Source organism: Echiichthys vipera (assembly GCF_963691815.1).
Source record: "Echiichthys vipera genome assembly, chromosome: 22".
NCBI lineage: Eukaryota > Metazoa > Chordata > Actinopteri > Perciformes > Trachinidae > Echiichthys > Echiichthys vipera.
The window spans coordinates 6,619,622-6,631,713 of NC_139847.1; the positions used below are offsets into that span (position 1 = coordinate 6,619,622).

Here is a 12,092-nt window from a genome sequence, read left to right on the forward strand (position 1 = left end):
TAGTGAACCCAGACTTTATTAAAAGAGTGTTTTACAATGTTACAAGCCTTAGCCCAAACGAGTCGGTTACAGAATGCACTGGAGTTCAGTTCAATACTTTCCTCCTTCGGTAATCAACTTGTTTGGACTGCCTGTCAATATGGACGTAGCCCTGCTATCAAGGCTTGTAGCATCCTAAAACACTCTTTTAATAAACTCTGGGTTCACTAACTACGTTGTTGGTGCTTTGTTTTATGTGTAGGGACTCTTATCATGCTACTGCAGAGGTTTGGTGTTATTTTAAACAGTATTAGTGGTTAAAGAATAGCGTTTTGGTTGCGTTCATCGCACCGCCCCAAGCTAATCTTTGTTAGCAGTGTCTCACTGTTAGCGACAGTCCAAGATTTCTCCGTTAATAGATGAGCTACGAAAAAAATTGTCTTGATGGCTTATTTTATGTATATTCATGCAGAAAAAGACCATGGAGTGCGTTTACACCGGACTTACACTTTAATGGAAAACACAAAAAAGAGCAAGTGGAGTTGAGCCGAGCCCTGCAGCTGCTCTACCCTTCAGTGGAAATGCGTCATATCAGTACAAACATTAAATCAGAATAAAAGAGATCCAGACACTTTTATGAGAAAAAAAAAGAATTTATTCATGATTTGCATGCAGACTGAAAAAAATGGACATTTTAAGAAATACAGATCAGAAAGGCATATATATGCATACACGACCGTACAATATAATTTGTTTATATCAGGATTTGTCATTCACAGTAAACATGTTGATGCAAAGATCCCCCACCCCCCGCCCCCCTTCCCATCCCATCCCATTCAACTTTGTGCTAGAACAAATTTCCTTGAAATGAGCAGATCCAGATGGCCAGCCTCTGGAGGTGACGCATTATCCCGTCACCCCTGATGTGTCTTTGGAAACTAGAATGATGTATATTATAATTAATCAAGCGTTTCGATGTAACTACACTCGGCTTGGTCCATTAACCTACTTGAAGACGCTTAGCTACTGTGTGACTATTTGTGGTTACATTAGTGTGCTGCTACTGAGCTCTGGATTCAATGGGGATGATCACTGTGCAAATGCATCTATGTGAAGTTCAAACATACACGGACAGGGCCAGGGGGTGAACAAAATAACACAAACACCTTACAGTATAACGCAAGCTGCCACGCCCTGCAGCTCCAAGACTTCTAATACCAGTTCTCAGCAGAAATTATAACAGACTGAGCTTCTTAATAAATGCAGGGACGCTGCATTGAACTGCATTTAATCCCTGCAAGTGTTGATGTTTTGTCGATCCCCTGCAGATGAGGTAATGGCTGAGGTATGACTCTGCCGCTTTGTGAAGAAAAGGATGAGCGGCGGTAGAGTCCGATACCACCTGTGCTATCGGAGAATAGTCACGTCCACATTGGCTAAACCTACTGAATCTCTACTTGCAAACTGAAAAAAGGCAATATGGTCTGGGGCTTAACAAAACTGCACACACTTGCACGTCCCAGCTGAATACCTGCTGCAGGAGAACAGACTGGACATGTAGGGATCCCCGTCAAAACAACACAGTACAGAGAAATGTGTGCATGAAGAGCAATCTGCAGTTCGTCAGCCGTCCAAACCAACAGAAGACGGTGGGGTTGGGGGGGGAGGAGAGAGAGAGCGGGTGAGGAAGTGGAAGTAGGGAGGAGGCTGCAGGGGAGCTGTGGCTGTCAGTACAGTGTGACTGTGAATTCAGAGCATGGGAGTGGGGGGGGGGTTTAAAGAGATGCGGTGGCTGCATTCACCCAAGCACGGGAAGCCCAAACTCGCAAGCACCCGAAGAAGAAGCCTTTTAGTGAGGAGCTGGGAGAGTGGGGAGGATGAGGTGGCTGGAGGACACTGATCTGGTGTGACACGCACCTTAATCGAGGAGTTGGCCCTTTATCTACTCATTACAAAAGGTGCATTGCTTTCAGGATGATTCTAATAAAAATATTATTTGATGCAGTGAAAACGCTTTTGGTGCATACGGTGTCCATGAAATGAACACCCCAGAGTCAAAGCTGCATCATTAACTGTCCAGTGTACATGGGGCCCCTTTGCAGAATTAGATTCTTGCTTTTAACAATAGGGTCCACCAAGATCTGAAGGGTGTGATTAAGGGAGCAGCTTTGGACCTCCGCTGTCAACTCACCTTATAATCAACTCATCTATTCATCCCCTCTCCTCCTGCTTCTTCCCTCTCCTTTGTTTTGTTAGGGAGACAACAAACGCCCTCTTTTGTCTCGACTCCATCTCGCAGCTGTCGGAGCGAAAAATTGTTGGACAACTCATTCGACGTACTCAAAAAGCCTGTGAGTGTGGGAACATGTGGGCAGGGGTTAAAGCTCTCTCTCTCTCAGCACATGGACAATCTTATCAGGTAGGAAACACATACAAGTCACTCAAAGCACATATCCACAGCCAGTCCAGCTGATCCCAGTATTAGAGGAACACAGCTGCCGGACCAGAAAAGTCCTATAGGAACCCTGAGATTGAGAATCTACAGGTCAGACTGGGCCCATACCTAAAGCCTATCTTATAGGACGTTTCTGATTGGCACACAGGCTGTGAGGGACCCAGATTGTTTTGAGGTTGATTTATCACTTTAAATGTTCTTTTTTTGGGGGAAGCGGGATCCCTTCCACAGCCATGCGGAGCAATACCCAGCATCAACAGTTTTTTAGCAAAGCGACTTTGTCCAACATTGAAGTGTCTCTGTTACTGAGTCCGGCGGCAGGCCACCACACATACACTGTCCATTGGCACGCCATCAGGCCTCTACGGTAACAAAGGAGGGTGGGGAGGTTGGGTCAGGTGGGTGGTTCTGGGAAGTTGAGTCTGAGCCAGAGCCACGAACCCAGATCCAAGGTGGTGCGACGGCGGTGGCGGCGGAGAGAAAGCGCTGTATGTGTGTATGTGAACGGCGGAGAGGAGAGGCGCACAGGGGACAGTAGGGTGGGGAGGAGGGAGGGAGGGAAGGAGGTGAGGAAGAGGGAGGGAGGGTGAGGGCGGCGAATACGGCGGTGGAGAGGAGTTGACTAGCGGGCAGTGGAGGGGTAAGGGTGTGTCCGCAATGTGCCAAGCCTCACCAATTTAATGAAAGACCATCCAAAAAAGCTCTTCAGACATCCATTCATTCTTTCTTTCCACACACACTCTCTCTCTATCACACTTTTATTCACTAGTTCAGACACAAGCGGGACAGAGGGCACAGTCAGTCGCCTTGTATTCTGATGCGAGACAGGACTCAAGTCTTGAGGACTGTGGACCACCCCTCCCGCCAAACCCCACCGAGGGCACTGCCACTGCAGCAGAGGAGGAGTTACGGAGTGAGGGGAGGTGGGGAGAGAAGTGGCGATGGCGGAGGAGAGGAGGGGGAAGGGGGAGGAGTGTTTGGTCAAGGCACAGTCAAAGGAGGGGGCGGCAGGTGGAGGGAGAGGAGAGGTCAGTGCTTTTTGTTTTTTTCGTTTCGTTTTTTTTTTTGTCATTTACCTTGGTGGTGAGGAGGAGAGAGAGAACAAGTTTCCCAACTGCGGTGGCGTCGCGCTTATAAGTCGTCCCCATGGCTCACGCCGCCACGCTCACGCACGGCTGCACGCTGGCCGTTCCAGGTGGCCCGGTGACCTAATTCAGTTGAGATAGTTAGTTCAGAGCTGGACTGTCGCGGGGACTTTTTTTTTTTAGTGTGTGTGGCAGTTACAGATTATCACACATGCAAGTTCTGAGAGTAGAGTGGACACAAGAGACACACGGAAAGGGTGGGGGTGGGTGGGGGGGAGAATTTGGTGCAGCAGGGGGGGAGACCAGACCAGACCAGACCAGACCAGACGCACACCCATCAAACCCCAAGAAACAGGACTGCTCCACAGATCAAAATGCACTCAGGCCATTCTATCTGTGTGCCTCTCCCCAGCTCTCAACATGATGCCACGGTGTCCTTTCTGGATGAAAAAAGGACCATACTGAGCCTTTATTAATTAAATACTCAAGTGCATTTGGTTATGTGCAAACATGCGTTTTGATTTGCACCCAGTTTGAGAGGCTGGAGAGAGGAAGGAGCACTAACCCGCACTTACCCTGACCAAAGAGAGCAAAGCTGGGCCAGCATCTACACCTTTGTCCCCCCGGGTCCCAAGTCAAATGGGTCTGGTGGTCAATTTAACGACAAGAGAAACAGATAGTGGAGAAGAACAACATAAACAAGAAGGGGAATAGTCCGAACCCTTTGCTTTCTTTTACCACTGTAGTCAGCCAAACATTCTTTATTATTATTATTATTATTATAATAATGATTATAGTGTACATATTCTCAATAAAAAGCATGCCAATTTTTACTTTTGTGTCTTTTCCTAAAAAAAAAAGAGGCAAAATTATAATACTAAAAGATACGGTCAAACATGGCAAACAAGACATTTCGCAAACCACATAATTCTACAAAGGATGCAACTGGTGTGTGTGTTTGTATATACAACACAGAAAGATTACACTGTGAGATGCAAAAGTCACTTAACCACTAAAAACCACAGGGGGGGAGGGGGGGGGGGGGGGGGGAACAGCGAGGCAGTAAGGTGATTTCAGAGGGTAATGTCTGTGTGTGCGTCAGACCGCTGTCAAATAATAGCTGCAAAAAAAAAACAACAACCTCCAAGTGATTGATTTTAAGTTGTTGTAGAATCAAACCAGTAGAGTTTGTCACTCAGGACAAGTCAAGTTCTCCTGATGCAGCAAACCCACCGATCAGATTAAAACAAGACACTTAAATCTTATTTTTTTTTGCATTTACAATCTGAAGCAGGTCTGGTATATGGACAAAGTAGGATAGTTGGAGCAAATGGAAGACACTTCCACATCTCTCAATTCGTTGGTGCTATCACTGTCGTTCCTGCTTAAAAACCAGCGGCTAACTATAAGAACCTGTGAGGCTCGAGAGTTTGTGGCTTTTTAAAAAAAAAACCTATGATATGAAAGAAAATCTTGTACAGGAGTCCACGAGAAAGCTTCACTGCTCGTAGCATTCTGCGTACTAGGAGGGCTCCTGTTACACACCCCCCCCCCCCCCCCCCCCCCACTACCACCCTACCCTTAAGATGATTAAAAAAGCACTTAAAAAATGGGAGATCCCTCCACTTAATGCACTTCACTCAAAGCTTATAGGCACATAATTGAGCTCGTCACATATCATGATTCCTAATAGAATGTTTCGTAAACAGCTCATTCAGTAGTTACACATAGTTTTTTGTCCATTTACAAATTATTACACTCCAGGTTGACTACACTTAAACAAACAAAAACACACACGGTTTTCTTTTTTTCAAAAAAGGCCTCTGGACACGCAGGAGGACTTAATACAGAATATCTACAAAAACTCATTGTCGCTGAAATCCGGCTCCCCCTGCTGACCCCTGGGCCTTCACGAGGAGCGGGAACTAAACGGTCGACTGGTTGAAACAAATGTGGAATAAAATAGACTCTACGCTGAATTTTATTGTCAGAGGTAGGCAACTGTAGTTAGAGAGAGAACGAGAGGTGAAGCAGTGTCTTCCAGTGTTGTAGTTAAGATAACAGGTGGTGGTGGGTGGGGGGGGGGGGTCAAGAAAGGATCCAAACATACATTACAGTACGTATTATGTGTGCTTTATGTTGGTTTGTTTGTCTGCATGGTGCAGTCTAAACTGCTGTGTTTGTGCGCTGCAAGGTCAGGAGCCCGCACGTCTCACACTTACATCCACGTTACATTCAGGACAACACCCCCACCCACCCACCATCCCCCGGCACACTATAACCTTGGTTCTGTTCAATGCAATGCAGCCTGTACACAATATGTGTTTATCGGACTTCCCATCTGATCACATTACAAATCTCAAACATAAGGCAAAAAAGGTTTCAAATTAGCTGCCCTAACTGATCATCTAGGCCGAAGGAGGATGGCTGATAAAAAAATGTCTTTTATCGTAGATTTGGCCGTAGAAAATCATAACTGGGTTGCAGAAATAAAGGCATATGAAATGACTGACTGAGTCAGTCTAATACTGGCACAAGTGTGAGACTGGCACAATAAAAAAGGTAAAACAGAGAAGCACAAAGAATGCCCGTACAACCGATGGGAGCCTCCCTTTTAATGGCTGCACTGTGTATGCGAACAGGACCAAGGTTAGCTGACCAAGTCCTTCCTAAAGTCGGTTAATAAACCAAAGAGCCCCCAGTTTCAAACCCCGCCCAGACCCTCAAGACACACACACACACTCACATACACACACAGCTGCTGTAAGGTGGTCAAGTTTGGGGGTGGAAGAGGAGAAGGGGTTCAGGGTAAAGAGGAAGGGTGGGAGGTGGGGGGGCAGAGAGTTGTGTGCGACTATCGGAAGGGGGGCTCAGGCGTGTGAAGGGAGAGTTCGGGGCGGCGGAGGATGGCCTCCTTGCGCGTGGGCGGCGGCAACGGCGGCTCATACACCCTTGGCGCAGCCATGGCAGCTGCCACTGCCGCAGCGGTGGGAACCACTGGCCTGAGGGCATCCAGCGCAGCGACTGACTGGGCGGACATCGCAGAAACTGTAGGGACTGCTGATACGGCGGACACTCCGGGCATGCCAGGGATGGCCATTGAGCTCGGTGGTGGGTAGGCATACTGGAACTGGGGATGGTACTGCTGCAGCTGCTGGTAGTACTCCGCATAGTACCTAAGAGAAGGGAGGAGGGGGGATACGAGGGATGGGTTAAGGCAGGGAGAGGAAGGTTTAGGTAGGAAGAGGGACACAGTGGGAGAAACAAGAGTGTTGAAGGGAAAAGAAAAAAAGCACCGATCAACCATGAGACACATCGAGCATGACCACACAAATCTGATTCCTTGAGGTAAAAAAAAGTATAGTATGAGAGAAGCTCAGCTCTCTCTGGGAATGCTTCAGTAGTGCATAGCTGATGGTAACAAGGCTGAAAGATCATCTCCTACCTAGCCATGGGGTCCTCTGCAGCCTCCGCTGCCTCTTCTGCCGCTCGGCCAGCTGGCGTAGGGAGCAGGGGTCTGCGTGGCTTCGCTCTCTGGTACATGAACGGCTTCATCACTGGGTCTGGTAGCAGTGACCTCCGTAAAGGACTGCGGTCCCTCTCTCCAGACTTCGCTGCAGCCGCTGCTGCTGCGGCGGCCACTGTCTGCTGGTCAGCCATAACCTGCTGGCCCTGGGCAAAGTAATGTGCCTGTCTGGCTGCCTCAAAGATGGCTGCAGTAGGGTCCGCTGCTCCCATGGCGCCTATATGAGCGTAGGCTGGTGTGGCAGCACCATAAATCGCTGGAGATACACTGTAGGTGGGGTTTACTGCAGTCGCTCCTGTTGGCATTTCTATTCCATGAGCAGCAGTCAGATAGACATGGGAGTTGGCCATAGTTGGGGCGTAAACTTGAGGCGAGTAGGCAGCGGCGGCTGCAGCCGCAGCAGCAGCCGCCGGTGTTGCAGCCATCTGGCCGTAGATGTTGGGGGTCATCGAGCTGTACATTTGGGTGGCCCCTGATGTAAGAGCTGCCTGATTGGCCATCGTTCCATAAAGCTGACTGGCAACATTGGCACCATACACCTGGCTGGCAAGGGCACCATAAACAGCTGGATTCACTGGGTTTCCATCAGTGCGTGTGCCCGTGGTGATCCCAGTGAGAGCTGCATATGTGGGATCAAAGGTGGAGGTGTTGTAGACTGAATTGTGCACGCTTTGTTGGACCTGTAGTGGCAGGCCGGCAGCTGCAGCAGCAGCGGCAGCCAGGACCGCTGCCTGACTCTGGTACTGCTCCAGAGATGGCTTCCCCACAGGGCATTCTCCAGCATAGTGGCCCTGCTTTCCACAGTTAACACAGGGGATTTTTCCTGTTGGCGCCTGCTTGCTGGGCTGGACCTTGGACAGCTCTACAGACAGCGGGCGGCCCTTAAACGAGGTGCCGTGCAGGGCCTCGATGGCCTGGAGTGCGTCTTCCTTGTTTTCCATGTGGACAAAGGCATAGCCTGCGGAAGAGGAATGCCTGGCTGTCATTGAGCGCAGGGACAACAGTTAGGATCACAGTGGCATTGCCACAGGCACTTACTTATTACTTCTACACAAAAATATGAATTACCCCAAAGGAAACCACCTTGGTTTATCATAACACATCACATGATCTCTAACTAATGTAATAGAACGTAAAATCTCTCAGCAATTTCACAATTGGAATAAAATGATCAGATATAATCTCTTACTAGCACTACTACATGACTTCACTCATACACTAGCCCCACAATTTTACAAACATCGAGCACAACTCGAAAGAGACGTTACTGGGAGCATTTTAGAACAGTTGAAGTGTAACTACAGTATTTGCTCACCTTTGACTTTGTCACACTCAAGAACTTTCCCAAATGTCTGGAACAGCTGCTGGAGGTCCTCCGTGGTGCACATCCCACTCAGATTACCCACAAACACCTTGGTGGAGTGCAACGGCCGTCCCCTCGACTCCTCCACCACCAAATTCCGTCCACGAAACTCCCGTCCATTGAGCTCCCTGATAGCTCGCTCGGCGGCGCCCTCACCCTGCAGGTGGACGAAGGCAAACTGTCGAAGTACGCTGCAGCTGACCACCTGGCCGTAGGGTTCAAAGATGGCCGACAGCTCCTCCTGGGTTGTGTCCAACGCCAGGTTGCCCACGAAGAGCTTCACTGTGTTGCTCTTGTCCATGGCGCTGCAGAGGAACAGAAGAGTGATGTGCTTAACTTAAGAGATAAGAGAGGGGATTAACTACACAGCATAACAATCAGCCTCCACGACAAAGCCACACCTTTGGCTCCACGGTAGTCTGAGGAGGAGAGGGAAGTACTGAAGAGCAATTATCTGAATACAGCAGTGGACTGCAGTACACAGGGACATAGCTGACCCAGCTATTTAGTTTTTTTTCTCAGGGCTTAAAATGTCTGGGAGGGAACGGGAGCTGCTGACAAAGCTCTATTTCTCCAGCAGGAAACCGCTAATGATAAGGCGAATAATAGACTAAAGATGCAGAGTTTAACTTTGTTATACATGCACTCTTGATGAACAACCTCAGAACACGAATGAGCAGACAGATTAGTATTTGAATATTGCAAATTTAAAAACCACACAGACCTCACGTTTGCATGCGAGCCGGCCACTCAGATCGGATAAACTCAGATTATGTAAAACAGAGTGGGTGAACACGTTGCATCGGTGAATAACAGCTAAATATCCTCAATATATATCATGGAGCAAAGGAAGGAGGAACTCATTAAAGATCCCACCCTCACTTGAGGAGGCTGTAATTACTTACAGGTATATGGCTATGATGAGTCACAGTCGTATGAGACAGCCTGCTTTACACTAATATCTTCGAGTGGGAGCACTGCATATGAACTCACAAGGCATTTGTAACGATGATTGTGATACAGAAAGGCCCCTTTGTGTTGAAAAGGCTGCTTTCAAGGAATACTTTACACCCCCCAAATTAATCATTTACATATCAATTACTCCCCCTGTGTAGCCTTGAGTTTATGAAGAAAACTTAATTTCTCTCGCATGCGTCCACGGTGAAGGAAGAACCCAAAAATGCAGAAAATTCTTGATCCATTGAAGGAGTCTGCGTTGACAAAAGCAAACCACATCAAAATATCTGTTTACAAACTCTCACGCACCACATGCAGCATAATCCCAAGTCTTGTTTATCCAGTCGTGTGCTAAGTTCTTCCCTAACTTTTGCTAAAATGCACTCGTGGGACAAGTAAGTGCCTGTTCATGCTTGTTTATGTGGAAGTGTTTTAAATGGTAAGGTTTGAGGTTTTGAGGATCACCTTGATAAACGAGGCTTGGATTATTATTACACTAAATGTTGCGTTTGTACACAGCAGGGGTGTCGTGATTTCAATTCTAAACAGAAAATTGTTTGAAAACAAACTCACGATTTCAATTATTGAATTCAAAAGCAGGAGCAGCCACTCCCCCGTTAAAGGCCATGTCTGACCACATGGCCTTCGCTTGGTACATTGGCGAGTGTACAAGTGTAGCGATGATTTTGAAGAACTTGATAAAACCAATGATCTTTACAAATTCAGTCTAACAAAATGTTATCAACGCGACCTGACAAACCTAAAGTCTAAATGAATCATGGATGTGGAGAGTTGTGACACCCCTAGTAAATGATGGTTTTGATCACCTAGTACATAGATGTTTTGATCCCCTAGTACATGGTCGTTTTGATCACCTAGTAAACTTTTGTTTTGATCCCCTAGTACATAGATGTTTTGATCACCTAGTACATAGATGTTTTGATCCCCTAGTACATAATTGTTTCCCCCTAGTAAATGATTGTTTCGACCCCCTAGTACATGGTTGTTTGATCACCTTGTAAATGATTATTTCGGTCCCCTAGTAAATGATTGTTGTAAGGTATTCCTTTAACTTTCTAACACAGGTTGCTGGACACCTTTTCCTCCTCCTGAACACCCTTTACGGCTGGTTGTAAATCAGAAGAGCAAACAGGAACATGACACCAGAGAATGACATTTCTATTTTTTGGTTTAGACTCCAGTCAGCTGCTACACTGACTGAACTACACCTCCTGCCCTGCTGCTGCTGCTGCTGCTCATAGAAAACGTGTTAAAGGAGATCACATCAGTGTTTCTACAGTGTAACATACAGTATGTGTACCCCCGGTCCTGTTACATATGGCTGCTGCATTCACACACTGGGTTCACGCGAGGCATAACAAGGGGGAAGCTGTTTTTTCCTGATAACGCAGCGCGACGCTGAGTCAACACATTTCCACAGCTCGGGTCGTTTTAAAAAGCGACAAAAACGGCAAAAAAAAGACACAGCTTGTTTTGACACGTTGGACAGATTCAACGTATTGTCAAACATGTTAACGGAGAGACGGGATGCTTATCAGTTTCTCTCGATTGTCCAAAGCAAACAAGCCGCCATATGGTGTTAAAAAAACAGACGCGAAGAAAACGATCAAACGCGCGTTTTAGTCTGAAATACGCAACAATGTTAAAACGCGTAATAGCCGAAACAACTGGCTCTCAATGGGAGATCGATACAGTGTAAGAAGACACGTTTTTTTTTTTAACCGTACAGGAATGAATTCAGTGTAACACCGAGTGCTACAACGCGGTGGGTTTAATACGTCTTTGTCTCCAAAACGCACCCGTCCAAAACACTCGCGCTTTAAAACGAATCTGAATGAATTACCTCCCATGCGGCTGCGATGACAATATTACTGCAGAAAGGCGATTAAATAAAAAAAAAAGAGGATCTACCATCTTACCTAGGCGGTGCTGTGTTTCAAAATGGTAGCGCCTGCTTCCGTTTGCATGTCGGGCATTCTGGTGGAGAGGCTGCGGAGGGGGAGGGCTGCTGCAGGACCCGGAGGATGCTGAATAATCCTCACACGGATGACCCAAGCACACACACACACACATGCACACACACATGCACACACACATGCACACGGTACACAGTCATGTAATAAAAGCCTGTTTAATCTATCAAAGACACTAGGAGAATAAAAGGAAGCCCTCAGAGCCACAGGGTTTGGCTCCAAAGGGACAAGAAAACAACAAGTGAGGGAGTTCAATTAAAGAGCTCATTATTCATTATTCTGTGCTGTGAAAAAGATGTGACACATTTTGGCTGAATCACAGAGGACACATCCAGTAGAATAGGATTGCTAATGCAGCCTTTAGTATGAGGAAGATACACACTGATTATGAAGCAAAAAATTAATCAGCAAAAAAAAAGTTGACAAGTCATTTGTCAAGTAAAAACACCACATCCCTTCGTTCCAGCTCCTCATTGATTTCAATCACTGTAAATGCATTTATTTTGGATTAATGGTCGGACCCCAAAACAAAACTTTGAGCTCTGAGAAATAAGGACTGTTTTCTGACATTTTATAGGCTACATTATTAATGGAAAAAGTAACCCACACATCATATGATAGTATAAATGAACACCGGTTGCAGCTAGGGCTGGAGAATATGGCTTCAGTCTTATATCCAGATTCAATTCATCCTTCATTCATTCTTATATGTGATTTACAAAGACCCGACAAT

General features: G+C 46.7%; 1 protein-coding gene across 4 annotated transcripts; it reads right to left on the reverse strand.

The window, feature by feature from the left end:
* Positions 1–825: 825 nt before the first annotated feature.
* rbm14b (RNA binding motif protein 14b) lies at positions 826–11,311 on the reverse strand. 4 transcript variants are annotated; one of them, XR_014593721.1, is made up of 5 exons: positions 11,306–11,311; positions 8,361–8,713; positions 6,965–8,024; positions 3,511–6,695; positions 826–1,592 (listed from the first exon to the last, which is right to left on the reverse strand). XR_014593721.1 is itself a non-coding variant. In XM_083937161.1 (5 exons), the coding sequence occupies exons 2-5, from the start codon at positions 8,707–8,709 to the stop codon at positions 3,586–3,588; spliced, it is 1,692 nt and encodes a 563-aa protein (XP_083793287.1). In that variant the 5' UTR covers positions 8,710–8,713; positions 11,306–11,311; the 3' UTR covers positions 826–3,585. The 4 variants fall into 4 exon arrangements, 3 of the variants coding, with proteins under 3 accessions (XP_083793287.1, XP_083793286.1, XP_083793285.1); XM_083937161.1 differs by having other exon boundaries at positions 826–3,642; positions 6,470–6,695; XM_083937160.1 differs by having other exon boundaries at positions 826–6,695; positions 6,965–8,003.
* Between the last annotated feature and the right edge of the window lie 781 nt (positions 11,312–12,092).